The following is a 27,542-nucleotide window of genomic DNA, read 5'->3' as shown; positions in this document are numbered from 1 at the left end:
GGGCGGGGTGCGGAGCGAGCCGGCCGACTCCCTGGAGCGGAGCGGGGCGGGGCGGGGCGGGCCGTGGGGGCGGGCCGTGGGGCGGACGGAACCACCGGGGCGGGGTGGGGAGGTAACGGGACGGGCGCTACCATGGCGCGGTGAGGGAGCGGGGGTGGGGATCGGTCCCGGGGAGGCCTGGGGCCGCTGGCTTGTGCGCCGTCTCGGCCGCCCCCCCTTTTGCCGCCGCCGCCGCCGCCGCCCCGGGCATGTCGTCCAACTGCACCAGCACCACGGCGGTGGCGGTGGCGCCGCTCAGCGCCAGCAAGACCAAGACCAAAAAGAAGCATTTCGTGTGCCAGAAAGTGAAGCTATTCCGGGCCAGCGAGCCGATCCTCAGCGTCCTGATGTGGGGGGTGAACCACACGGTAACCAGCTCCCCCGCGCGCGCCCCTCCGAGCGCGGCGCCGCGCGCTCCCACGCCCCCCGCAGGCCCGGCCCTCGCCCCGCGGGCCCTGCCGGTGACGCCTGCAGCCCCTCGCCAAGCCACTTGCACGCCCACCCCACCCTTGCACGCCGTCCCGGCCGGGTGTGCACTCCCCGAGCGCCAAGCGAGGCCTGGTGTCTCCGACGGTGGTATGCCGTCGCCCCCTCCCTTCCCTCCAGCCCCTCTAGCTTCCTGCGTCTGGCTTGCTCGCTTCGGGCAGTCCCTGGAGCGCTGGGGGAAGGCCTGGGTGCGGCGGAATCGCTTTCATCCCTTCACCCTGTTTGTTGCATGTGTTTCCCCCCTTGTTCCTTTAACCGGCTGCCAGCTCACTGTCCAGTTGACGGAGCAAGTGGCATTGGCCTGCCTGAATATTCCTCTATTTCTGGTTATTTGGTTGGTGTGGCTGCTTAAAGTTTCCCACCCTGCAGATCTCCCTACCCCTGACTGTGGAAATCCTTCCTGGGTTTCCTTTTTTTCTTCTTGAACAAGATGTATCAACTGGAGAAGCACAGGCTTCCTTGAACCACAGACACTTTACCAGGGTCTTCCTTGGTTAGGGAGAAGAGAGAATGTAACCATTTGAGAGAAGGTGAGGCCTAATTATAAGGAGGGCTATTCATAGTAGAAATAATGTGTCTTCTTGCATTCGCCTATGGTGTTCATGTCAAAGACACTGACTTCTCTTTTGATTGAGCTTTCTGTTGTATGGTCATGAAGGGTGTGATAGTGGATGGTGGTTAGGGTGAGAGGGCGGTCCCCTGGACCTTTGGGGTGCTTTGAGATTGTCCTAGGAAGTTGGAGCCCAGCATTAGTGCTTGAGCTGGAAGACTTTGTGCCCTGATTGTTTAGGGTCTTTCTTTTCTTTTCCATCCACTTGCTCCTTGCCTTCTGACCACTTGCACTGTGAGTCCCTACACCAGGAATGAGCAGAGGAAGTTAAAGGACCTGAAACACCAACTTCACCAACTGGAAGTTTGGAATGAGGAAGATGAAGCTGATGGCTTGGGTTTCCTGTGAATTTCAGTTTAGGCACCTGACTTTTCAGAGCACTTGCAATTATCCTCAAGATCAAATGATGACAAAGGGGCCTGGGGCCAGCAAGACTTTGTGCTTTGCTTTGGTAGAGGAGCCTTCGGCTGGAGATCGATGAGCCTTAGTCTGAGCCAGGGCTTTAGATCTTTACATCTAGTACAGAAAAGTACATGCATATGATGAGGTCTTTGTTGGTGTTTTGGTCTTGGACAGGTTACGGTTTTCAGTAACCTCACTCAGGCGAGGGTCCTCCTGGCCAGGGGTAGGGACTAGCATTGCCTGGAAGCTGCTCTGGGCGAGTAGTCCAGCAGACTTTGTTTCTCCTGCTTCCTGCTGCTTCAGGGGTCATCTGACAACATTGCAAGGGAAACTGGGTCATCAAAATGTGAACCTTGTGTCCCTGCCTGGAAGTCAATCCTTAATTTTGTTCTACAGCCTGCTTCTCACTAGAAAGCATCCTGTCTATATAGAGAACTGGTGGAGGTCTGAGAGTCAGGAATATTGCAGCTAACTACCTTGGGTCCATATTTTATACACGAAGAAATGGAGGCCTCAGGTGGGGGATTAGCTCACCCATGGCCACGGCAAAAGATGCAGCTCATTGTCCGACACCATGGGCTGTGTTGGCCACTGGTGGTGCTTGAATGGCAGGTCTCACTTTCTGTGCTTCCTGTTGTTCATTCCATCTCTCAGCCGAGTGCCAGGATAGGTGGGGATTATCGTCTTGTTGGAGAACCTGAATGCACCCTCAGGTATGTGTGCTTGTGCACGCCGTTTCTTGGGAGTGTGTGTGACGTTTGGCCATGAGTCTGCCCAGATGTGGGCCTCTGAATGGCAGATGGATAGGCATCTGTTGATTCTTACTTTCTTGGACTAGAGGGTCACCCTCCTTCATTGCTAACTTGAAGAAAGTTCGTTTGAGGGCTAGTTGGGAAGGCATTGACTTTAAGTAAGGCCCACGGTTCTGGGTGTACTGAGTGAGCACCTCAGGGGAAAGGCACTGGGCACCACTCCCTGGACAGGCCAAGCAGCACAGGGCAGTTAGTTCCAAGCTTTATTGCATTCATCTCGGCCTGCCATAAGGTCTGATACTTTAGGGTCCCCATCTGGGAGATGGAGGTGTCTCTGCAGAAGAAGAGTGGTATAAAATCTTGCAGTTCTCTAGGGGGTCAGGACTGCATTGTTCTTGGTGGATTGCTAGCCTTTCTGGGAGGTTACCTTCCTTCGGAAGCCCACTGTTGCCACTCTTTGCAATCTGAGGTTTCAGATACCACGTTTCTTTGATTCTTTAGTCTCTCACCCACTTAGGCGTTTAGAGCATGAAGGTCTGTGACTGATGGTGCATGGGATGCTATGTCTTTATCGAGAGCAAAAGTCAGTTACTCTGTCCTGAAGTGGTTGATTGACTTCTAGATGGAAAAAGACAGGTTTTTGAGCTTGGTGTTGTTACAGGAGCTCCTCTCCTGGACAAGAGATGCGGCCCGTGGACTTTGTGGAGGGAGACTGAAGGAAAAGGAGAAGAGTCAGAAGACTTTGGATCTGTCAGGGAAGAACTAGTAAAGAGAGAAAACCAGGGTTTTTGTGGATGAAAAACAGTTTAGAGGCTCTTGAGTTAGGGAAGAGATTGTCTTGGAGAGGGGCGTGGAAACCAGAGATCTCCAGACCTGGGTCGATAACCTGTTGGCCATTTCAGGAATCAGGTATGTGTGAAGATTCACCCAGGTTATCAGAAAGAGTGGGAGCAATCCATGGTAGCGATATTTAACCATACAGGAAACTGATAGACTGTTCTACACCATTTTACATTTCCCCCAGCAGGGTTGTGGGGTTTCCAATTTCTCCTCATCCTTGGCAACACTTGTTATTGTCTGTCTTTTTTATTATAGCCCCCCTGGTGGATTTGAAGTGTTACCTCCTTGTAATTATGATTTGTGTTTCCTTGATAACTAATGGTGTCGAGTATCTTTTCATGTGCTAATTAGCCTTTTTTATGTTTTCATTGGAGAAACATCTAAGACCCTTTGCCCGTTCTTTTAAAAACACTATTGTCCTTTTTTTAACTGGGTTGCCTTTTTATTACTGAGTTGTAAGAGTTCTTTATGTATTTTCGATACAAGTCCCTTATCAGATATATGATTTGCAAATATTTTCTCATATTCTTTGGATTATCTTTTCTGCTTTCTTGATGGTATCTTTTGAAGCTCAGGTTTTTAATTTTGATAAAGTCCAATTTATGTATTTTTGTTTGTTTGTTTGCTTGTACTTTTGGTGTCATATCTAAGAAGGCTTCCCCTTATCCAAGGTCAATGAAAATTTACTCCTATATTTTCTTCTAAGAAAAAGTCTGATAGTTTTAGCTCTTACATTTAGGTCTGTAATCCATTTTGCATTAATTTTTGTGTACGGTGGAAGGGACAGATTCATTCTTAAGTCTGCTCAGTTCTCCCCCCACACTTCACCCCTGTTCTGCCCATGTATTTTCTTTGCCTAATGCAGAACCTCTTCTACCTGCCTTTTTGTCTTGCTCTGCCACTTTTAAAACCTTCAGTAAATATTCCCATTCTAGTGAGGCCTTTGGATAACTTTGCCCTTTGCCAGGGCTTCCCACCTCACCGAGAAGAAAAGGAGAAGAAAACCCACGGTGTGCAGAAGGACGAATAAACGTAGGGGTGAATTTGTTGGCACGTGTGGCTCTGTCCGTGCTTTTTTCCTCTCTGGTTTGAGGTCTTGCTTGGACTTCCTTGGTCTTGGGAGTGTGTTTTTCAACACAACATGTTTTCTGATGGAGGCAGGTGACACATGATTGTCAGCGGTAGCCAGCCCATTGCTTGAGCCAACCACAGAATTGCAGGACAGGTCAGGAAACCAGCACGTCCTGCCCACGCCTTCTGTGTAACAATTCCTATGAAGGTCACACAGGGAAGTAGAGGCTTCTGGAGTCAGAAGTTCACCAGACGAGAACTAGCGACTGAATTTTCATCTCCAGTGGGATCAGCCGAGGGCGAATTCTCTGCTCCTAGATTTCTCACTCAGCTTGTTTAGCCTCCTTATTATTCATGCTGATGGCTCATGGAGTTAATCATGTGGATAATCCAAAAACCACTTACGCGATGTGAGATACAACAGATTTACCATCCTAACACGTTGTATTTAGCGTGATACTTGGATGAATATGCATTCCGCAAGTGCACTTCTGCTGAAGGGCAGAGGGGTTGGTTGGCCCAGAAATGTGCTGGATAATAAAGGAAAGGCACATCTTCCTGAAATGTTGCTTTAAGTCATGACCTTTCGGGTTTCGAAACTTTTAGTTACTCCCCTTTACCTACCGAATAAAGTTTCTTCTTCTCTGCCTGGTATTTAAGACTTTTTAAGGTCTAGTCATAGCCTTCTCCATAGCTGACTTAATCTTCGTTCCCATGCTCCAGACCATGAGTCTTTGGCAAAGTCACAACAGCTTTGCTGTCTCTCTTCTCTTTGTCCCGGTGGTGCCATCCTTCAGTCCCCTTTTTCTAGCCATGCATCCCTCTGGCCAACATTTAGTGTGCAATTACTATGTGCCAGTCATTGTGCTAGGGGCATAAACATGGGTAAGGTGGTCTCTTCCTTCTAGGGGCTCACAGTCTAGTGGAAAAATCAAGCATGTAAGCAAACAGTTACCCAAGTGAGTGTGATATTTAGGTTATAAAGATGCACAGAGGAATGAATAATTAATTCAGCCTGGGAAAGACAGAGTGGGTCTCACAGAGGAAGTGTCATTTAGCCAGATCCTGTATGATTCTCTTAGCTTCATCCTTTCCTCAATTCCTGCTGCCAGAGTCTGTCACCTGAACTATTGTAATGGCCCCATAAATGGTCTTACTGCTGCTTATTTTTGCCTTTTCCAGTCCTTACTTGATTTTGATTCCAGGATACCTTTCTGTTCCATTTGAACATGTGAATTCCCAGACTTAAACCCAAGAGGACTTCCCATTTCCTGCCTAGTTAAGTCCAGATTTATATAGTGGACAAGTCTAAGTTCAAATCCAGTCTCTGCCCTTTGTTATAGCTTTGGAGCTTCATTTTCCTTTTCTATAAAATAAGCAAAAACACTTGCCTTGCAGATTATTAGAATAGAGGCAAGGGATGGAAAATGCTTCCTTAGTCAAGGTAGCTATCCATAAGAAGGATCACACAGCACAGTATAGGGGCACCAGACCGACCTGGGAGCAAATCCTGACTCTGCACATCCTGTCTATGTGACCTTGAGCAAGGTACTCTGAACTTCTTTTGCAAAATCAGATTAATAGCAGTTCATGTGACCAACCAGGTATTAGAAATAATAGCACAGAGCAGAAAATATGTGATACATGTGATATCTATGTATTTGTATATACAATATATGATAATATAAAGCACCAGCCACTTTTAGGTATTTGGTAAAAAGAAGCGGCTGTTCTTTATTAATACTGATAATATGAACATGTTAGACCAGTCACCTATCTTCCTATGTTGTCTCCCTCCACTCCTTAGTGCTGCTGACCTACCCTCTCACCCTCCAGCCTTCTCACCCCCCAGCTCTGTACTTAGGCTGGGCAATAGACTTTTACAACTCTGAGGCTTGGTTCTGACTGTTCCCACCACCTGGGATTCCCTTCCTCTTATTTATTTATTTATTTTTTTTTTTTGGAGAACTACCATCCTAGGCCTTTCTCACACATTCTCCACAGCTTCCTCTAGCCAGCAACTCTGACTCCCACTCCCAGGCAGCACCAGTTTCTTAATCTGTTTTGCCACCTCCCTTTATTCATAACTCCATAGCACTCATCACATTGTATTCTTTGTTGTCTGTCTTCTCAGCTAGACAGAGATCATGCCTTTTTATTTTTGTATCCCCAGCTCTGGCACAGCCCTGGCACATAGAGTAAGGCCCTCGGTACACTGAGTGGAAATTAGCTGAAGAGGAGTTTGGCAGAGTCTGAGCCAGGTCAGGAAAGGCCTTAAATGTCAGGCTAAGGAGGTTTGCCCTGCGGTTGATGAAGAGCCATGGAAGATCTTAAGTAGGGGTGTAACATGATCTTGTAGATTCTTCCAGTGTCAAGTGCCCTTGGCAATACCAGGAGAGGCATTGGGTGCCCTGTTTCAAGCCTGATGTGTGAGAGCCAGGAGTCTTTGTGACCACATTAACCTCACCCTCTGAGCCTCTCCTGTTCTTGATGTCTCTGTGCTGTGTTCGCACTTACTTGTATACTACTTGACTTTGAATTTCTCTTATGTCACGGGTTTGTCTCCTCTCCCTGATTAGAGGAGAAGCCTCCTACTTCTTTTGGGTACATAGTGTGCATGTTTCCCCCGCTGTGCGCCCCCTCCTCCCTAACATGAAGTGAAGCATGTAGTAGGTATTTTAGTAAGTGCTTGTTCAATTGAAATTGAATAGAACTCTCTGGGGATGTAAAATTTAGCACAACTAAAAAAAAAAAAAAAAAAAAATAGTACAGCTAATCCCCAGAGTGAATCATCTACATGGGGCCCAGTGGAAATGAGAGGTGAGTCTCCATAGTTCAGATGTATGGATTGTTCGCCAAAAAGTATCTCAGAAATTTCCTCCCGTTGGGTTGTGTAGTCAAGAATAGAGATGAAGGGAGAGCTGAAAACCAACCAACTGAACAACCACTCGAACTAGGCTGAACTAAAAGTTAACAGAGAATTAATGAGTGTTCCTGAATAGCTGCTGTTAGAATAATCCCCCCCCCCGCCCAGCTTGCCGCAGCTGACCCTCTCAGGCAAGGGCTTCAGTCTTTTCTAGTCCTCGCAGCATCAAGCCCTGCCCTGGCACCAAATCTGGATTTGAGACGATCCCAGAATCTATGGATAGCAAATACTAGAACATTTTGGTATAAAACTATACTCTTGGAGCCAGTGGTGTGTCCTTTCTAGTGTGGAGGTGTGAACTAGAAAATCCGGAAGCTGCACATGCTCTATGAACTTCTTAACTTCTTTAGCTGTCAGAGCCGGGCAGTATATGCTGGGGCGGGGGCGAGGGGGGCAGGGGGAGGAGGTGGGCCAGCTACCATGAATTGTTTGTGTTGGCAGGAAAACAAGGAAGTAGAATGGTTTCCTCCGTAGGCACAAGCTTAACAATCGGGCTCCCTTGTGAGCAGCCCCTGGAATGGGAAGAGTGTGTGTGTGTGTGTGTGTGTGTGTGTGTGTGTGTGTGTGTGTGTGTGTGTGTGTGTGTGTGTGTGTGTGTGTGTGTGTGTGTGTGTGTGTGTGTGTGTGTGTGTGTGTGTGTGTGTGTGTGTGTGTGTGTGTGTGTGTGTGTGTGGCTGGTAAGCCAATGGCAGGCATCACAGACCTGAATGCTGGGAATTTTCAGGTCCAGTCTGATGAGTTTCGGCAAATGTATATAGCCATGTAATTATCAACCCAAACAACATATAGAACACTTCTGTCACCCCAGAATCACACCTGTCATGTCCCTTTACAGTCAACCACCTCCAGCCCAAACCCCAGGCAGCCTCTTTTTGGATTTCTCTCACTGTAGATTTCTGCTCTAGAATGTCATGTAAATGGACCCATACAGGATATACTCTCGTGTGTATGCCTGTCCGTTTTTGCCAGCAGTTTGAGTCTCTGCCCCACTGCCAACTTCTGCCAGTACCCTGCTTACCCGCCCCCCCCCCCCGCCCCTCCGCCACATATATATGCCTGTGCCTTCCTTCATTCCCCCAGAAGCAAATTAGGTTTTTCACTAACTCTAGGAAAATATCGTTCCCCAGCCTGGTTACTGCATTAACTTGAACTTCTATGCTCTGACATTTCTAAATAAAAAAGGTTTGGAGCATGAAAGGGGCAGCAAATTAAATGCTGTTTCCCCCATTCATGCTCCTAATGACTCTAGGTTATTCCCTCACTGCCACATGGGCCTCATTGAGATAATAGGATTTGCAAGGAAAGTCTCTGGGAGACATAAGGCTGTGCGTCCCCTCCCCCCCAGCCATTAAGGCAGACCTAAGGTTTCCTCTGTAAATCCTGAATGCATTAGTGGCCACTGGGTAGAGGGTCAAGTGTCAAATACTCTGCTGTGAAGGGAGAGGACATCTGTGGCTAATTAGACCACTAATTGGCTAAGCTGGGGACAGGGAAGGGCAGGATGAGCTCTCAGCTCTGCACCAATGGGAAGCCTGCTCTCCAGCAGCCTCCTGCTCCCTGAAGGGAGAAGAAAGCCCATGGGAAGGTTTGTAAGGCACCCCACCCCTTCTCCCCCAGTTTAGCAGAAGGCAGGACCTGGCTTTAGGAACTGGCCCTTTTAATTTTTAATTATTTAAAATTTATTTATAGTTTTATTTTTTTATTTTTGAGAGAGAGAGCATGAACATCCATGAAGATGGAGTTGGGGGGGCGGCGGGCGACAGAGGATCCAAAGCGGGCTCTGCGCTGACAGCCCAGAGCCCAGTGTGGGGCTCGAACTTCACGAACTCTGAGATCGTCACCTGAGCTGAAGTCAGACACTCACCCAGGCGCCCCTATTTTTAATTAAAAAAAAAAGTTTGGGGCGCCCGGGTGGCACAGTCGGTTAAGCGTCCGACTTCAGCCAGGTCACAATCTCGCGGTCCGTGAGTTCGAGCCCCACGTCAGGCTCTGGGCTGATGGCTCAGAGCCTGGAGCCTGTTTCCGATTCTGTGTCTCCCTCTCTCTCTGCCCCTCCCCCGTTCATGCTCTGTCTCTCTCTGTCCCAAAAATAAATAAACGTTGAAAAAAAAAATTTTTTTTTTAAAAAGTTTATTTATTATGAGAGAGCACAAGTGGGGGAGGGGCAGAGAGGGAGAGAGAATCCCAAGCAGGCTCCCTGCTGTCAGCTCAGAGCCTGACATGGAGCTCAATCTGAAGAACCTTGAGCCGAAATCAAGAGTTGGCTGCTTACCCAGGCACCCCAAGAACTGGCCCTTTTTTAATCAGGAGAGTGAGAGTGAGCCAGTGGCCAGATGTCTACCTCATCTTTTCACTTAGTCCTTTATTCTAGGGGCACCTGGGTGGCTGAGTCGGTTAAACATCTCATTCTTGATTTTGGCTCAGGGCATGATCTCATGGTTCATGAGTTCAAGTCCTGCATCTGGCTGTGTGCAGGCAGCAGGGAGACTACTTGGGACTCTCTCTCCCTGTCTCTCTGTTCCTCTCTCTCTGTCTCAAATAAGTAAACTTAGGGGTGCCTGGTGGCTCAGTCGGTCAAGCGGCCAACTTCGGCTCAGGTCATGATCTCGCGGTCTGTGAGTTTGAGCCCCATGTCAGGCTCTGTACTGACAGCTCGGAGCCTGGAGCCTGCTCCCGATTCTGTGTCTCCCTCTCTTTCTAGCCCTCCCCCGTTCGCGCTCTGTCTCTGTCTTTCAAAAATGAATAAATGTTAAAAAAAATTTTTTTTTAATAAATAAGTAAACTTATAAAAATAAATTTAATCCTTCACTTTGGAGATGAGTTATCCACCCACACAAACTCATCCAGCTGCTTTAGTACCATAACCTGGTTTCTTGAGTGACCTCAATTTGTATGAAGATGTTAAAGGCCACCATACCCACATAGGTTGTGTGATGTTTCTTCATTGATCTACTTATTACTACATTTGACAAATATTTGTACAGTATCTGCCAGATGCAAATCATGGTGCCAAGCACCATGGAGCCTCTGGAGATCAGTTAGATGACCTTTGCTTACAAGGATCAGTAATAGGGTCTTGCCTCGCTTAGAGTCTAGCAAGCTTGTGAGGTTGATAAGCACTAACCGCAATATGAGGGAGGCTGTGTGATGGCCCAAAGGACAGATGCAAACACGGCTTCAGGAATTCCAAAATCAGAAAGAATATTTATGGTCTAGAGAATCACGGGGAGCTTCCTGGAGGGAGGTGCCTTTTGAGCTGGACCTTATCAGGTGGGGAGAATTTCAGTAGGTAGAGATGAAGTTGGGAACTTAACTTGAAGAGAAGAGCAGAAATACAAAGACCAGGAGGGACTCCATAGACACGTTTTTAGTGAGATGGCGGCATTCACGTTTGTAGCATATCGCGTCTCTTGCTTTGCAGATCAATGAGCTGAGCAATGTCCCCGTCCCTGTCATGCTAATGCCAGATGACTTCAAAGCATACAGCAAGATCAAGGTGGACAATCATCTCTTCAATAAGTAAGTTACCTACTGAGTGGGCTCAGGTTTATGTGGGCAGTCCTTTCCCTCAAGGCAGAGAGCTTCTGAAAACTGGCGCACGATAGTGCCAAGCCAGCGCCTGGCAGGGTATGACAGGGACACCTGGATCTCAGAGCTGACAGACTGGCAGGGAAAATCCATTCATTATGGGCCTCTCCCCTTTGCGGTGTTCTGTCATCGCCTTTGTCTACCTGCCTCCAGTGTCCTGCGGGGCATGTGGCCAGGCCCAGGGTGATTCATCTGGGGCCAGGTTAGGTAGCAGTGAGCTGCTCACGAGCTGTGGTGTCTAGTGTGAGGCTGACAGCAGTGGCCCTATCTTGATCTCCGTCTGAGGCAAGAAGCTGCCAGACATGTTCCTGGCCCGGAATGCAGCCAAGCTCTTCCCTCTCCAACGGGTGTGTGAAAGACAGGCCGAGCATGGGGCCCAGGGGCGCCATCCAAAGTAATTCTTCCCACTTTCGTTCACTGTGGCTTCTGGGATCGGCACTGGGGTCGGAAGCTTGTCTCAGGTTGTTGGAGCAGCCATCTCACCTGGTCCAGTGTGGGGCTGGCTCTGAGCCCTCTGGAAGCCTCACGTTTTCATCCTACTGTGGGTCACCCCGGGAACCATTCGCTGTGCACACTCCCCTCCGTTCTGCATTTGCATCCTGGCTCCACTTTCCATTGCCCCACCGTCCCCGCACCTCACCAGCTGGGCTCTGTCACCCCACCATTGCCAGACTGCTAGCCTGGAGGGAAGCTTGATTTGAAAATATCCCTTAGTGGCCTCTCTGCCACAGTAAGTAATAACGACATCTTATTCTAGAAGACATCTGTCTTCATGGCTAAGCGGCCACCTGTATAGATGGAAAACTCCTGTGTTTCTCACACCACTACCACACGTCACTTCACTGGGTTTTCCACACGTCAAGCAATTCTGTAGGACACTAGTCGGGTGCCCTGCCAATTCAGTTCAGCTCTGACACTGTCCACCTGCAGTTAGCATCAGGCCCCACAGGTGAAGAGCTTAGTCCCACAGAACTGCCCCCCACCTTCAGACGCCATTCGCAAATCTAGGTCGTCACCTGGGCTTCTGACCAGCCTGCTGTGGGGCCCATGTTCCCCCGACCCTCCCCCTTGGGTTCGGTTAATTTGCTGGAGGGGCTCACAGAACTCAGGAAAACAGTTTATTTACTTGATTACTAGTTTATCATCAAGGGTACAGCTCAGGAAAAACCAGTTAGAAGAGACACATGGGGGAAGGTATGTGGGAAGGGGTGCGGAGGTCCCATGCCCTCTCCAGGTACACCGCCCTCCCCACACCTGCATGCGTGCAACACCTGCGAACTCCGGAGCCCTGTCTTCATTAAGAAGGCATGATTGAGGAAATCGACTGGTGATTGGTTCAGCCTCTAGCCCCTCTCCCCTCCCTGCCATCCAGGGAGTGGGACTGAAAGTTCCAGCCCTCTCATCCTGGTTGGTTCCCCTGGCAACCAGCACCTATCCTTTGAGGCTTTCCAAAAATCACCTTATTCACATAAGCTCAGATGTGGTTGAAAGGGGATTGTTATGAATTAAAAAAAAAAGACCTCTTTATTGCTCTTATGACTTAGGAGATTCCAAGGTTTTTAGCTGCTCTGTGTCCGAAACAGGAATGAAGACCAAATATATATATTTCTTATTATACCACAATATCACACCCGGTAAGGAAGAAGAGGCAGCCCTTGGCTCTGAGGCAGGAAAGGAGATTGTTCTTTCCCAGGGGTCAGGGCTCTGGAAGTGGGCATCGAACCACTGCCCATTTCAGGGTCCGTGGCCTCTGGTGAAGTTCTGGGACCTTGACATCTTGGCCTAAGGCAGAGCATCAATTTCTTCTTTTCTTTCTTTGTTCCTTTTGACCTTCCAACGACTGTTTATGTGCTAGTTATTAGCCTGCAGTGCTCCTTACTAAAAGATGGGTACATGAGGCAGACCAGGCCCCTGCCCTCATGAGAAGCCACTGCTTTTTTATTTCCTCGAAGTATATCATCCTGGAGTAGTCAGAGGGATGTATTTCTCAAAGGGACCCCCCAAGGAAGGTGGCCATTGTAAAGACGGAGGATTTGGAGGAGGCATCCCTTCAAGGTGATTCTCTACCCTCCTGGGAGTCTGAGTTTTTGACCAAGGAGTGGGAAGGGTTGAGGTTGGTGCCAGCAGCCCACAGACAAGGCTTCCTGAAAAGAGAGGATTCCAGTCATTTGAGATCTCTTTAATCCGAAGCACCCTTGTCCTCTGTCCCGGGGGAAGCCCAAGGCAGGGCCTCAGGACGTGTTGATAGCAGCGTCCCCGAGGAGAGGGTCCCGTGGTGGAGGAAGTCCGCTCCGTTTAGCAGTCAGACTGCTGTCTGCCTCACAACTGCTGTTCCCATGCAGCCATTGACAGGTAGCAAGTACAGCTCTCGTGCAGGAAGGGCCTGCACTCTGTCTCACTTCTTGGCAGGTAAGGTTTTTTCCCTTTAATGTCGATTTCGTCTAAAGATAACACACAGGAAAAGTACACAGATTGTAAGTACACAGCTCGACCAATTTTTACCAAGTCAACACAAGGGATGTAAAGTTTTAAAACTCTTACGTGCTCAGAATCACCAGGAGTATTTGTTAAAAATGCAGTTTCCAGACTCCTCTCCAGAATTTCTGGGGCCTAGAAACCTCCATTCTAAGTGCCACAAATTGTTCCGATTCTGATGACCTGTGGACCAAACCCACAGAAGTTCTGATGTAAGGATTAGACGGGCAAGGAGAGGCTCACAAAGACATTTCTCTGCTTTGCCCTAGGGAGAACCTTCCCAGCCGTTTTAAGTTTAAGGAGTACTGCCCCATGGTGTTCCGGAATCTCCGGGAGAGGTTTGGGATTGATGATCAGGATTACCAGGTACCGGGTGTCTTTGCAAAGTCGGAGGGGTCAGGGAGTGAAGTGGGGCCAGGAAGCCACAGGACGAGGAGAGGCAAGACTGGTCCACCGTTCTTATGCTACATCTTCCTGTCCTGTCCTGCTCCCGCCCACCTGGCGGTCTTTCCCCCGGTGCTGGCAGGCTTCTGGAGGGGTGAGGGCCCTGGAAGTGGTTCTGAAACTGCCTCGAAGGCTCAGGCTGTCTCCCTGGGAGGGAGAGGCGCGGGAGGGAGAGGGCTGCGGAAGCTGCTTCATCTCAGTCTGACATTCCCAGTCTAGGCCGAAGAACCCTTCTCCTTCGTAGTTTGACTTAAAAGAGAATTGTTGCCAGCGGGAGATGAGGCCTCTTAAAGCAGATAAGACAGAGTAGAAAAGGAAGACTTCAAGGGTAGTGTAACCTTGCCAGGTATGAGTGCCACCTCCTAAACTTGTCCCCTGTCCTCTGTTGGGAGGGGGGGATTGGCGAGACTGGTGACTGCCCCCTCCAGGGGCTGATAATGCCATAGAGGCCTTTGGCCTGCTGGAAGGAATCAGTCCCAGTATCAGGGACGTTATAGTCTGACTCCTAGTGTGTGGTTTCTGTTACTGCTCCGCCTAGCACCTTCCTTGGACCTTCTCCCCCTGGCAGATAGCCTGCTGGTGATGGTGGGAGAATTTTCCACTTCACTTTGGTAGCAGTTAAGAAATACAACTGACTTTCAGTTGTCTGGGGGGGCAGGGGGGGAAGAAAAAAAAGGAGTGTACAGCCTACTGAAATCGAAAATGGACGCCCGAATCTTTTTAGAGACCATAACACCTCCCGGCCTGGTCCCAGTAAGCCCTTCATAGCGTAGTTCCTGAGGAGCAGAACGCGCCTCGGTGAGTCCCCCTGCCCTCCCCCTCCGCTCTGGAGGGCCTCCTGCAAAGACGCCATCCCCGAGAGGAGGGCACGGGGATGTGGGAGGAGGAGATGCCAGGCCCGGAACGGTCAAGAATGGCTGTGTCTAGGAGGTACTGGGAGGTCCCTCCAGCCCCGTCTGTTCGGACTGAGCCCTGAGCTGAATCACGACCTGATTGGAGCTGGAGGTTTTCTGAAAACTCTTGCCACTACTGCAACCCCACGTTGCTCGGACGTCTTCCTCCCGCCGTGGCCCCTTCCCTTCCCCTCGGTATTCTAACCACATCCTCTCGGTGTCTGCATTTTTCCTCTAATAACCTTGTGGGCGAATGATTGTGCTCACAACTGACAGAGGCAGGGCGGGCGTAGTTCAGAGAGGGGACTCGAAGGATTTGGAGTCAGAAAGCGCTGCCTGCAGACAAGGCAGCAGTGGAACCTTCCTTTGCACCTGGGCTGGAGGCCTGCATGTCTGACTGGGAGAAGGACCAGGCTGGGAGGGTGAGGCCCTCAGCTGTGTAGCCTACTCAACATTTCTGGGTCGGGGACACCCTGCTTTGGGGATGCCCTTTTAATTCAGGGAGCATCTCACCATGTCACATTTCAGTCTCCCCATGACGGTGGTGCTCCCTCCTTCCCCCGGGGTCCCGTGAGGAGGCATTCAGTGAGGGGAAAGCATCGAATCCTAGGTAAGAGCTGAGGAAAGGGCTTGGAGAGGAGGCGTTTCTGTGAGCAGATCCCCACATGTGTGCTTGGGAACGGGGACATCTGGGACCTCCCTCTCTGCCTCACCTTGCAAAGGTCTGCTTGGTGAACACATCCCTTTGGTTGACTCACGTGTCCCCCGCCACTCCCTCTAGAGGCTTCTACTGCTCTCTGATCCTAATGGGAGTAGGGCCTCAAGGAGGAGCGGTGGCACTAAGCTTTGTCTTTGTCGCCCCAGGAAAGTGGGAAAATCATCTCCGTCTGCCTCGTGTTCCAGGTCAGGGAATTCAGGAGTGGACAAGTTAAATGGCTCACCCAAGGTCATGTTACGTGTGAGCGTCAGGATTCAAGCTCAGCCCCAACGTCTGAGGCAGAGATTTAGTTTACAGGGCAGTTCTAGGGGGTCAGAATGAGAGGAAGTGTCTCATAGTCAGCCCTCTTCCCACCCAGTCAGGGATTAGGAGCTGGTGGAAAGGAACAGCTCTTGTCACTCTGCAGGAGGACTTTCGGGAGAGAGGTGAACTTCCGGTGAGGCAAGGGGTGGGTAAGGCCCTGCCTGTCTCGGCGTGGCTGGCTTCAGAGCAGTCTGGCCCAAGTAAAGGTCAGAGTCTTTGTTCCCCTCCCAAGACCAGCCCGCTTTTGTCTTGGTCCGTCAGAATTCGGTGACGCGCAGCGCCCCTATCAACAGTGACAGCCAGGGCCGATGTGGCACACGTTTCCTCACCACCTACGACCGGCGCTTTGTCATCAAGACTGTGTCAAGTGAGGATGTGGCTGAGATGCACAACATCTTAAAGAAATACCACCAGGTATGGTGAGTCCCGAGCCTGGGCGGTGGAGGAAGGATGGCAAGAGGGAGAAGAGAGCCCCTGGGGAGGGACGGGTCCTCTCACAGCGGCCCACACCTCCTGAGAACCAAGCACTTGGCCCTTCCCGGTGCCATGTGTCTGTGAGCTGAAATGCCTACTGGAAAAAAGGGAAAAAGGAGACATGAAGGCGTGTTACCGATTCAGTCCCATCGAACAGCTGCTTCTTGTCAGAGTCGGGAAGTTTCACACTCGGGCACCTGCCGCGTGTCTTCTAAAAGAGGCCCTGTGGGCTCGGCAGGCTCGCTGCTTCCCCCTTCTGACTCCCCGCTCATCAGGAACCGGTCCCGGAGAAAAGCAGGGGGCGGTGCGGCGGCCTGCTTGCGTCTTCAGGGAAAGCTGGCTTGTCTCTGGGGCCCCTGAGAAGTGGTGAAAGGGACTCCTGGTCTTTGGGGGGACAACGAAAACCCTGCCCGTGGCATGGCTGAGGCCTCCCGGTGCAGGGCCGTTCATTTTTCCCGGACAGCCGGACGGCAGCCCCGCCTCTGCACGCCCCGTGCCCTCCGGCTTGCCCGTTCAGGCCGGCAGAGGAGAGGCCAGACCCGTCTGAGGTGCTGACACACCTCTGAAATGGCAGACACGTTCAGTGGCGTCCCAGTAGTGCGAAACCAGAAGGGCTCTGCGACTGCCTCAGCCTCTCCCTCTGCCATGCCCGCTGGGGGCGGGGGTGGCCATGGCCCGCTGTATGTCCAGGAAACCCCTGTGACTTCACAGGACCCCTTTGAAACCGACCGGTCTGGGAGCTAGACTCCCTGGGAGCGTCTGAGCCTGGGGCGAGCCCCGTCCGTCCTGGCACCTTCACACGTTCCTCAGCATCCGCCTTCCTCCCTTCGCTCTAGTTCATTGTGGAGTGTCACGGCAACACCCTTTTGCCGCAGTTCCTGGGCATGTACCGCTTGACCGTGGATGGCGTGGAGACCTACATGGTGGTCACCAGGAACGTGTTCAGCCATCGGCTCACTGTGCACCGCAAGTATGACCTCAAGGTAAAGGGCTCTGTGGCCGCCCTCCCACGTGTCGGGAGAGCCGGGGCACGGTTTTGGCGTGGACGGGAGACTCGGGAGTTGATGTGCCTAATTCTTACGGGTCAAAGGCTGTTTGAGGTCCAGATGACAGTGACAGGGGGTTATTTATCGTACCATATTTATGGCACGGTCGATGTCCTTCAACTCCTGTCAGTGGGACGTGCACGCCGAGGGCAGCGCTTTAGGGACAGGCTGTGCTGATACACGCACTCAGGCGTGTGTCCGGGCCCCGCGGACTGACAGCACAAGCACGGTTCTGGACACGGAGAGGAACACGCTTGTGACTGTGAGCCACCGTGCTCCACTGTTCTCGAAGCTGGCTTCCTGACGTGTCCCCTCACACCTCTCTCTCCCTGCTACAGCCATGAGGGTTTCTTTCCATTCCAGTGCCTGTGCTCTCCTCCTCCAGCAGCTCGCGCGGGCTGCCTGGCCTGCGTTCCCTCCCTGCCCTTTTCTCCACCTCCACCAGCTCCCACCTCATTGCTTCCTGCTTTCCCTTCTGGGCTCAGCTCAGATATCACTTCTTGCAGGAAGCCGGCCTTGGCCTCCACCGCTGTCCCTCCCCAGTCTGGACCCGCCCTGTGCTAGTGCTCTTGGTGTCCTCCTCCCTCGTACCACCTAGTACTATTGTAACTAACGGATTAATTAGTCGCATAACTGCTTCTTACTGCCTGTCTCCCCTGTTAGAAGGAGAGTCCCCTAAGGGCAGGGACCGGGTCTTGGTTCGGGGCTGTTGGCCCAGCACGTGCCTAGTGTCCGATCAGAGCTCGGTCAGTGGTCCGTGACACGGGAAGTGAACAAGTTGCTGCCTCCTGGCCTCTAGGACTCTAACCAGCCTCCTTCAGTTCACCTGCTGCCTCTCCCCAAAGACTGGTGCATGTTTTCTCGCTCAAAGGACTTTGCCTCAGCTGGACCTCTCCTGACGGCTCTTATCCTTTCAGGGCTCCACTGTTGCCAGAGAAGCGAGCGACAAGGAGAAGGTATGCCGGGACCTGTACTGAGCGAGTGTGGAATGGGCTGCTTGGAATCAGAAACACCTTCTGTCGGTCACCCTGTCCCTTCCTCCACCACAGCCCCCAGCCCAGTTCCCAGACGTGTGGCCTGTCGGTGCTGTGTCACCGAGCTCCCGCCCATCCTCATCCTCGGCCCCGGCCTCTCTTTCCAGCCTTTAATCTCTACCCTTGCTGGGTTGGTCATCGTCCTACAGGGCTGGCGATCTCTGTCTCATAGTCCAGCCTGAAGTGGGGAGTGGCTGCCTGAGCCCCGAGGTAGTTCCGGCTCAGCAGGAAGACGTGCTTTGGTCAGTCCTCAGTGTCTGACGTATGTCAGATATTTGCCATCCCTGCCTGCCCGAGGCCTGGGACTGTAGCCTCCTGCGCCGAACCTATCGATTGGGCAGGCGACCATCTGTGCTCTAAGGACCCTTCCCTTTCCTGTACCATCACCTCTGGGGGTGAATGGTACCCAGCCTAACACACTGCTGTTGCTCTCCCAGGCCAAGGACTTGCCGACATTCAAAGACAACGACTTCCTCAATGAGGGGCAGAAGCTGCATGTGGGAGAGGAGAGTAAAAAGAACTTCCTGGAAAAACTGAAACGGGACGTGGAGGTACTTACTAACCCTCGTTTTCACCTTGGTTGAGGAGGCCCCCTCTTGTCCTCAGAGCAGGAGCCTGTTCAGCCTTAAGAAAAATTGAATCCGCTACTTTCCAGGAGTGTGGACAAAAGGAAGGCTGGTGATTTGAACAGTGTGGGTGCGAATGAGTATTCCATTGCGGGGGAGACATTTGTGCCGGTGGAAGCTTTGTAACTCAAGTTGGAATGCTTTCCTTCACCTCTTCGCTAATCTATTCCAGCACCTTTTTCAAACGCCCCGAAACTTTCTTTCTGGAGGTGTCCCTGTAGTGGAGAGGGTGGCAACGAGTTGCTGAGATCCACCAAGCAGGCCCTTCTTTGGCTCCCATTCTCCACTTACCCAGCAGCCTTCTGGTGGAACGGGGCTTCCCGTGGAGAAGTTCTTCCAGGGCGGGCAGGTGCTAAATAGTGAACGCGTTACTGGACCGCTTGATAACCCAGTGTTTCCTATTTTAACAAATTGGGAGCCTGCTCATTAAAACGAGACCCTACAAACTTTTAAAATGTTTTCTTTTTTTTATTATTGTGGCAAAATACGCATAAGATAAAATTTGCTGTCTTAACCATTTGTGAGTATATCGTTGAGTGACATTAAGTACATTCACGCTGTTGTGCAGCCGTCATCACCATCCATCTCCAGAACTTTTCATCTTCCCAAACCGAAACTCCGTACTCATTAAGCACTAATTCCCTGTTTCTCCTTCTGCCTAGCCCCTGGCAGCCGTCACGCTGCTTTCTGTCTCTGTGAATCAGACTTTTTTTTTAATGTTTATTTATTTATTTTGGGGGGGGCAGGAAATGTGATTGGGGGAGGGACAGAGGGAGAGGGAGAATCTCAAGCAGGCTCCATGCTGTCAGCGCAGAGCCCAACATGGGGTGTGATCCCATGAACCACAAGGTCATGACTTGAGCCAAAATCGAGGGTCATATGCTCAACTGACTGAGCCACCCAGGCGCCCCGTGAATCGGGCTATTTTAAGTGCTTTATATATAAATGGATTCATACAGTTTTTGTCTTTTGCATCAGGCTTATTTCACTTACCGTCATGTCTTCAAGGTTCATGCATGTTATATATAACACATGTCAAAGTGGCCTTCCTTTTTAGGGCCGAATAATATTCCACTGTATGTTTATACCACATTTCGTTTACCTGTTCATCCATCAGAGGGCAATTGGTTAAGGTTCTCCAGAGAAATAGACTAGGGTGCCGACAGATAGATACACAGACAGACAGACAGACAGATGTTTATTATAAGGAATCAGCTCACAGCTGTAGCTGGCACATTAGAGACCCAGGAGAGTGGGTGGTTGAGAGTGTCGCCCGGCTGTGGCTTTCTTTTTTTTTTTTTTTTTTTATTTTTAAAATTTTTTTAATTTGAGACAGAGAAAGAGAGAGAGAGAATGAGCGGGGCAGGGGCAGAGAGAGACGGAGACAGAATCTGAAGCAGGCTCCAGGCTCTGAGCTGACAGCTCAGAGCCGGATGCGGGGCTCAAACTCATCAGCTGTGAGATAGTGACCTGAGCCAAAGTCCGACACTTAACCAATAGAGCCACCCAGGCAGGCGCCCCGGCTCTGGCTTTCTTATGGGGTGTTTGTTCCCTTTTCTTTTCCTCCTCATTTTCATCCTGACTGTTAAAGAAGCTGAATTACATAGTTTTTCAAGCTTTGCCTGTGCCCCTCAATTAGAAGTACATTTTACCTCACAGCCCAACACGCACAACTGAAACACCGCCTGCCTACGTCGTGTTACATATGTTTTCTATCCTGTTCCGTAGTATTTAATAATAAAAACTGCCCAGTCCCAGCCAACTAAATTAGATTTCTGGCTCCCAGTGGGTTGAGACCTGTGGCTTGAAAGCCACTGCCCCGTCACACCCACCTCTCCAGCCTCCGTGCAGTGTGGGACTCCTTTCTTCGCTGGGACTCACCACAGCGTCTCTCGGGCGGTTTCCTCTTCCCTCAGTGTTCTACGTCCTCCCGCAGCTTCTGCCTGCCTGTCTGCTCCTCCTCCGTCAGGCCGCCTGGGCTCCTCTCCCCAGAGAGGCCCCTCTCCTTGCTGCCCTGGCTCCCGCAGCTACTTCCCTTGAGGGACGGCCTCGTCCCTCGAGGGACAGCCGTCTTCCCCACTGGGCACTGAGCTCACTGAAGGCGGAGACTGATGTTTTATTCTCACCCAGGGCTCAGAATCGGAGAATGGACTTGAAGGGAGTGCCTTTTCTCCTCTTTCCAGGGGTGTCCCTGTAACCTCTCCCTCCCATCTCTCCCTCCTCACCCTCCCTAGTTCCTGGCCCAGCTGAAGATCATGGACTACAGCCTGCTGGTGGGCATCCACGACGTGGACCGGGCGGAGCAGGAGGAGATGGAGGTGGAGGAGCGGGCAGAGGACGAGGAGTGCGAGAATGACGGGCTGGGTGGCAACCTGCTGTGCTCCTACGGCACGCCTCCGGACAGCCCCGGCAACCTCCTCAGCTTCCCCCGCTTCTTTGGTCCTGGGGAGTTCGACCCCTCTGTTGACGTCTATGCCATGAAAAGCCATGAAAGTAAGTGGGAGCCGCGTCTGTCTGGCCACGGGGCCAGCTGCTTACTGCCCTCCTCCCTGCCGCCTCTTCTTCCTTTCCTGCTTCCCTCCCCTGCAGGTGCCCCCAAGAAAGAGGTCTATTTCATGGCCATCATCGACATCCTCACGCCATATGATGCTAAGAAGAAAGCCGCGCACGCTGCCAAAACAGTGAAGCACGGGGTGAGTCCTCCCTGCCACGTCGAGGCCCGGGGCGGGCAGCCTTGGGCCTCCTGCTCTGAGCCGCTCCCTACCCCGCCCCCACAGGGAGCAGGCCCCCTCCCAGCCTCCCGGTTCTCCCTGCCACCCACCCCTGTGCTCTCCCCACCAGCTGATCTGCCCGGCCCAGTGGCCCCTACTTCTCAGCTTATCGGTTCCGTTCCCAGAGCTGCTGGGCAAGTTGTGCGTCCTGTTGCCTGCAGGGAATAGCTCTGTGTACACGCCCACGCTGCTCCCCAGAGGCCCTTTTCCCCATGGACTTGAAGTTACTGTCTCCAAACACAGACCCCGCCCAGAGATCCAGTCTCTCCACCACCTCCCCACCGCCTTGCCGCTACTCAGTGGGTTCAGGCGGGGGCTTGTAAGTCAAAGGAGCAAGGCCACGGTGGTTCTGAGACGGGAACTGCTCCTCGAGGGCCTGCCCAGGCGGGGGTACAGCATTCAGTTCAAACGCTGGGCCAGAGACTTCCGGATACCCAGGCTCCTCCCGGCTGTAGGCTCTCAGGGCCAGGGAGCTCGACCTGAGTCAGCCTCTGTGTGTTACAGGCGGGGGCCGAGATCTCGACTGTGAACCCTGAGCAGTACTCCAAACGCTTCAACGAGTTCATGTCCAACATCCTGACGTAGTTACCTTCTACCTTCAGCCAGAGCCGGAGAGCCGGATGTGGGGTCGGGCCAGAAAAGGGAGAGGGTGTATTTGGGCTAGATGGGAGGGTGGGGAGCGTGGGGAGCAGTGTAGGGGGAGGGGAGGGCTTCAGTGATGAGACTGCAGCCTGTGACATTGAAAGACTCTAGCTGGGGAGGAGGGGATGTGCTGTGTGAGCACGTACCCACAGGGTGTAGCCTTGATCTTTCCCCCATTTGACCCAGGTTGAAAAGGGGTTTCCTTTTTGTTCCCTTGTAACCTTTTTAACAATACGTTGGGGCTAGAGATGACTTTGTGGGTTTATGTGGGTTTTGTTTCTGAAATCTCATTGCTCCAGGTTTGCTATTTATAATGATGTGTGTCATCACCCCATCACCCTCCCCATCCCTGCCCTGCTCTCGGTTCCCTTCAGTGAAAGAGGCACCCCCATGGACCCGGCCAAGGGGCCTCTCAGGGCCAAGTGCTCTGATGGCAGAGGAGAGGTCAGACACTTCAGTCCTGCTGCATTTGATCTTGTCTGGATTAACTTTTTCATTTTATGGAGTATTGTGCACAAACTTCCTCCACCTTTTCACCTTGGATCCAAGTGAAATGTTACCTGATTCCTCCATCTAAATGCTGTCCTCCAAATCAACAGCAGGCATCTTGGATCAGAATCAGAGATCTCACAGGGGCGTGAGTTCATCCTCATGGGATGGTGAGGGGTGGGGGTAGCGGCTGGGCTCTTGGACAGCTGGTTCTCACAGAACCCTGCGATCATCACCCACGCCTCTGAGCTCCTTTGGCTGCTGGAGTTCAGATGTCCTCTGTCTAAAGCCTGCCTCCCGTTGGTCAAGAGGAACTAGAAAGCATCTTTAGGTACAGCAGGAGCCTTCATGCTTCGATGGTTATTTCCCCTTGGGAAACCCCCAGAACCTGATGAGTATCCAGTGAGGCCTTGTGCCCTCCATCCATTGACTTCCTCCTGACCTTCTCCCACGCACCCTCCCTTGTAGTTGAGCTTTTAGCTGGGGGAGACCTCCACGTGCCTGGGATGCTCCTTGCAGAGAGGCCTCCTCAAGCCCCAGGGCCACCATGTAGATAATCTGATGCCCGGTGCCTGTGGTCTGTCCCCCTGGACGGTTTTGGCCATCAGGGAGTGCTGCCCCCCACCGTGGAGTGTGGCACCCAAGCCTGAGCTTGCCGCGGAGTCACTTGAAGATGTGACCCAGGAAATCCAATGTGGAGGCCTGAAACGGGATTCGACCTGGCCCAGCTTTGGGGCTGTTTTCCTTGATGCCCCCGTCTTAACTCTGAGCAGATCTGCCACCCCAGGGGTGCTTCGGGAGTGGCTTCCTGCAGCTTCGTGCAGGGTCCCCACCCACCTGCTGAGCTACCCAGGCCTCAGAACTGAGCCGGGTGTCATTCTGTGATGCCATCAGAGCAGTCTGGTCTGGCTCAGAGAGAAGAGCCCTGTGTTGGGGGAGGTACATTCCTGCACCTTCTCACCCCCTCACCCGGAACTGGGGATTTGGGATGATCTATGGTAAAACTTTTGTAGATAACCCCACAGGTGCGATGAAAGTTTATGGAAACATTTCAAATGGATGGATTGGTTTCCTGTGGCTCCCTCCAAACCTGGCCAAGTTCAGCTTCTGGAGCAGGAACCACCGCCTCCGTGCCCTACCTGCAGCGTTTAGGTGAGGGGGGAATGGAGGCAGCATTCTTGGACTCCAGTGAGGCTGCTGGAACTGTTCTGGAAGAGGCGAATAGGTCAGACAACCGCCCCCCGGCCCAGGAAGGGGCCGTAGGCAGCTCTGAATGATCAGCAGCAGCAAGGCCATGAAGTGACTTGGGGAAGAACTTGGAACCAAGTGGCTCACGGAGAAAACAGATCTGACTTAGGACGGGATTACGTAGGAACGATGTTTGGACTTGATTTCCCCACCTCCTAATCAAGAATGGAAATTTGGATCTGTCCCTCGGGAGGCCCGCATCTTCTGAGCTTGGCGGGCTGTCCTCCAGCAGAGGCCACAGCCTTGGGCTCCCACCGGCTTCCTGCCTTTGGTCTGCTGATTATGTTGCCATCATGTGTGTGAAAAGTGTAACACAATCCATCGGTTAAAAATGAGCTACCAGGTATCTAACTTCTTTAACATTGAGTTTTGTGTTTTTTGTGGGGTTTTTGGGGTTTTTTTTTTTTTGTATATTGTTTACATTTTGAGAGTAGCATTCTGTTTCAAATGCTTTTTTTTTTTTTTTTTTTTTTTTTTTGACAGTATTGTTGTTTGGGTCAAAACATTTGAGCTGTGGTCGGGTGGACTTTAGATTTTTTTAAAAGGTCATTCTCTGTGCTATCTTCAAAACCTTGGGTTTGGCCCTCTAATTCCTTTGGCATTCAAATGTTTAAAAGCTATTTATCTTGGTTTATGCCAGTTTTCTTTCTCTTCTTTCTGTAATGATGCCGATGTGTTTGGTTTGTGGTCTGAATGTGGAGAAAGTGAACTGATGGCCAAGCCTTTGTCTGCCCCCACTCCTTTCTCAGAGCCCCACCTTCCCGCTCTCCCTGCAGAAGGCATCCGAGAGCAAAGGACTACCCTCAGCCTTCCTCTCTGGAGCCCTGAAGAAAAGCTCAGCTGTCCCACGGCACCCTAGAATAATTTGGGGGTCTCCTAAGAACCAGGTGTAAGGATAGGACGTGACGGACTGGGTGAAGCCCGGGATGGGGGTCAGGGCAGGATTCCTCTCCATTCCCCCCACCTTGACCACCTAGCCAGTCGCAGCTTCACCCGTCCTGAGAGTCTGGGGCTGAGAAACCCAGGCTGGTCCTCTGAAGACTCCGCGTAGACCACTAGATGAAGGCCTCTGGCCCTTGTTCCTGTTAGTGAACCACTGAGTCTTTGTTGTCCCCCCCCCCCCGCCCCAGTGCAAGCTCCTTCCCTGTGCCCTGCGGTTTGGGAGTACAGGGCGGGCTGGGAAGCCAGCAGTTCTGGGAGCAGACTGAAGCAGCGCTCCATCTCTCCTTATCTAGCTCAGGGGTTACTGGTCTGTGGCGGGTGCCACGAGTCGCTCCTGTGGCTGTTCTCAGTGGCACCTTCTAAGTTCCCACCACAGGCAGCTCTCCCTCCCCTCTCCCAACTCCTACTGTTTCTCTCGCCTGTGCTTTAGGCCTCAAACAGGTCCCCTGGTAGCGCTCAGGGCTTGGGACTAGACTCCTGCCCTAGTTGACTTTCCCTCTTCAGTCTGCCAGGGTCTGCCCTGGGGAGGTGGACCAAAGACACAGGACTTCTCTCAGTAGCCAATCCCCACCCCCCCCAATTGTCTTACCAATTCAAGTTGGGAGGGAAAAAAACTTCAGCACTCCCTAGCACCTGAGCTACTCGAGTGTTAGGGGCCAGAAGGGACAGTGTGTTTAAATGGCCCTTACAGCTCTGGCCTTATATGGCTCCCCCAAGTCTAGGGACCTCACTTCTTTCTGGCAGAAATGGGGGGGCGGGGGTCCAGCCTGAGCACATAAATCAAAGGGAAAACACATCCGAGCAACTGCCCCCAAACCTACCAGCCACCTGCAGGGGCAGTGACTGCCTAGCTTTCCTCTGAGATGTGCCACGTACGAAGAGTGCCTCCAGAGGGAAGGGGAGACTCAGCTGTCCCCAGCGAGTTGTGCCGAGATCCTTCAGAGGCTGGGGAGGAAACTTCCAGAGGAGTTCCTTCCCCCTCGCTCAGAGCTATTTTGTGAGTTGTGAACCAACAAACAGCCTTTAGGGGGAGGCCGGTGCCGCTCAGCACACCTCAACATCAGGTCAAATCATTGTAATCAAAAAATGTGAATGAAGCTGAGATTCAGCTTTTGGGGGAGCAGGATAAATACGACCCCTTCACGTGTGTGTCACTTCTCGGTTCTCACCGCACTCTCCATTTTTTAAATAGGAATTTTCAACCCCTTGTGCTTGTCTAATGTCTGCTCGGAACAGTTCGAGACACTGTTACTGTTTAAAAATGCATGCATGTGAAGATGAATCTCCAACCCAAGGAACAAATAAAACTCAAAAAACTTTGTGTACACATCTGTCATGTGTCAGTCCTTTGGAAACGAGCCTTTATTTTTCTCAGAATTAAAAGGTTTTGGCCCCAGTTTCAAAGGCTGCTTGGGTGAAATCAGTGTCTGGCTTGAGTTTGGAGAAAGAGTATATACAGGCCGTGACTTTGGCCGCCTGCTTTCAGATGTGGCTAACAGAGCAGCGGTTAAGAGCACAGGCACCAGAACTGGGCAGCCGTCGTGACCTTACTGCGCACATTGAGAAATGGACAAACCACCCGCTTCTCGCCTCTCTACGTAAAACCAGCACTGGCTAAGAGCCACACACAACTACCACCCCTGTCCCAGCTCTCCCTTGACTGGCTATGTGGCTGACTTTGAACAGGTGACCTCTGTGTACCTCATGTTCTCCATTTAGATTGAGCTTAAAAATCTAGTGATCCTTCCGGTGTGGTTCTGGGTGAGCAGGATCAGCAGCGCCTGGGAATCAGAAATTCCGTGTCCCTCTGCAGATCTGAATCAGAAAGTTTTTTTTAATTTAATTTTATTTAAATCCAAACATGAGGTGTAATAATGGTTTTGGGTGAATCAGTTTTAACAGGTCCTCCAGGAGATTCTGATGGAGGCTGAAGTTTGGGAGCCGCCACCACAGGTTGGAAGCTGGAATAATTTGGGGAACTTTTTGGAAAGACAGGCACCCAGGCCTTTAAAAGCCAGTTAAATCAGAATCTTGAAGGATGGTATCAAAGTATCTTTGTGGCTAATGTGCACCCAAGGTTAAAAGACACCTGGGTGGCTCAGTCGGTTAAGCGTCCGACTTCGGCTCGGGTCACGATCTCCAATTTGTGGGTTCGAGCCCCATGTCGGGCTCTTTGTGGACATCTCGGAGCCTGGAGCCTGCTTCGGATTCTGTCTCCCTCTCTCTTTCCCTTTCCCCTGCTTGTATTCTCGCTCTTTCAAAAATAAGCAAACATTTTAATAAAAACAACAAAACACTGATCCATAAGCCTATTACTTGTAGTTACTTAGCCAAATTTCTACCTGAAACTATGAAAGATTTAAGAGTTTTCCTATAGGGGTGCCTGGGTGGCTCAGTTGGTTAAGGGTCTGACTTGATTTCAGCTCAGGTCACATTCTCATGGTTTGTGTGTTGGAGCCCTGGGTCAGGCTTGTTACTGACAGTGCGGAGCCTTCTTGGGATTCTCTCTGCCCCTCCCCTGCTCATGTGCTCACTTTCTCTCTCTCTCAAGGAAAAAAAAAAAAAGTTTTCCTGTAGAATTGAGTGCAAAGCATTCTAGGCTTTGGGGTCAAATAGAATATGGGTTTACATCTTTGCTTTACCATTTATTAAAGTCACCCTGAACAAGTTAACTGCCCATAAAAGAAGATTACGTCAGCTGCCTTAAGTCACCATGATGATTA

The 27,542-nt window shown here is 51.4% G+C and overlaps 1 protein-coding gene across 3 annotated transcripts; it reads left to right on the top strand.

The window, feature by feature from the left end:
• The first annotated feature begins 119 nt into the window (after positions 1-119).
• PIP4K2B (phosphatidylinositol-5-phosphate 4-kinase type 2 beta) lies at positions 120-26,144 on the top strand. Of its 3 annotated transcripts, XM_086687168.1 has the most exons (11): positions 293-407; positions 956-1,055; positions 10,548-10,645; positions 13,459-13,555; positions 15,809-15,961; positions 16,858-17,004; positions 17,985-18,023; positions 18,539-18,652; positions 20,962-21,220; positions 21,317-21,420; positions 22,003-26,144. In XM_086687168.1, exons 3-11 carry the CDS (start codon positions 10,581-10,583, stop codon positions 22,081-22,083), a joined length of 1,059 nt encoding a protein of 352 aa, XP_086543294.1. In that variant the 5' UTR covers positions 293-407; positions 956-1,055; positions 10,548-10,580; the 3' UTR covers positions 22,084-26,144. The 3 variants fall into 3 exon arrangements, with proteins under 3 accessions (XP_086543292.1, XP_086543294.1, XP_086543293.1); XM_086687166.1 differs by lacking the exon at positions 956-1,055 and having other exon boundaries at positions 120-407; XM_086687167.1 differs by lacking the exons at positions 293-407; positions 956-1,055 and adding an exon at positions 1,085-3,198.
• The last annotated feature ends 1,398 nt before the right edge of the window (positions 26,145-27,542 follow it).

Source organism: Puma concolor, chromosome E1 (assembly GCF_028749965.1).
Source record: "Puma concolor isolate L17-30 chromosome E1, mPumCon1.1.hap2, whole genome shotgun sequence".
Classification (NCBI taxonomy): Eukaryota; Metazoa; Chordata; class Mammalia; order Carnivora; family Felidae; genus Puma; species Puma concolor.
Note: the sequence above shows the minus strand (reverse complement) of the source record. Positions and strands in the feature narration are given on the sequence as shown.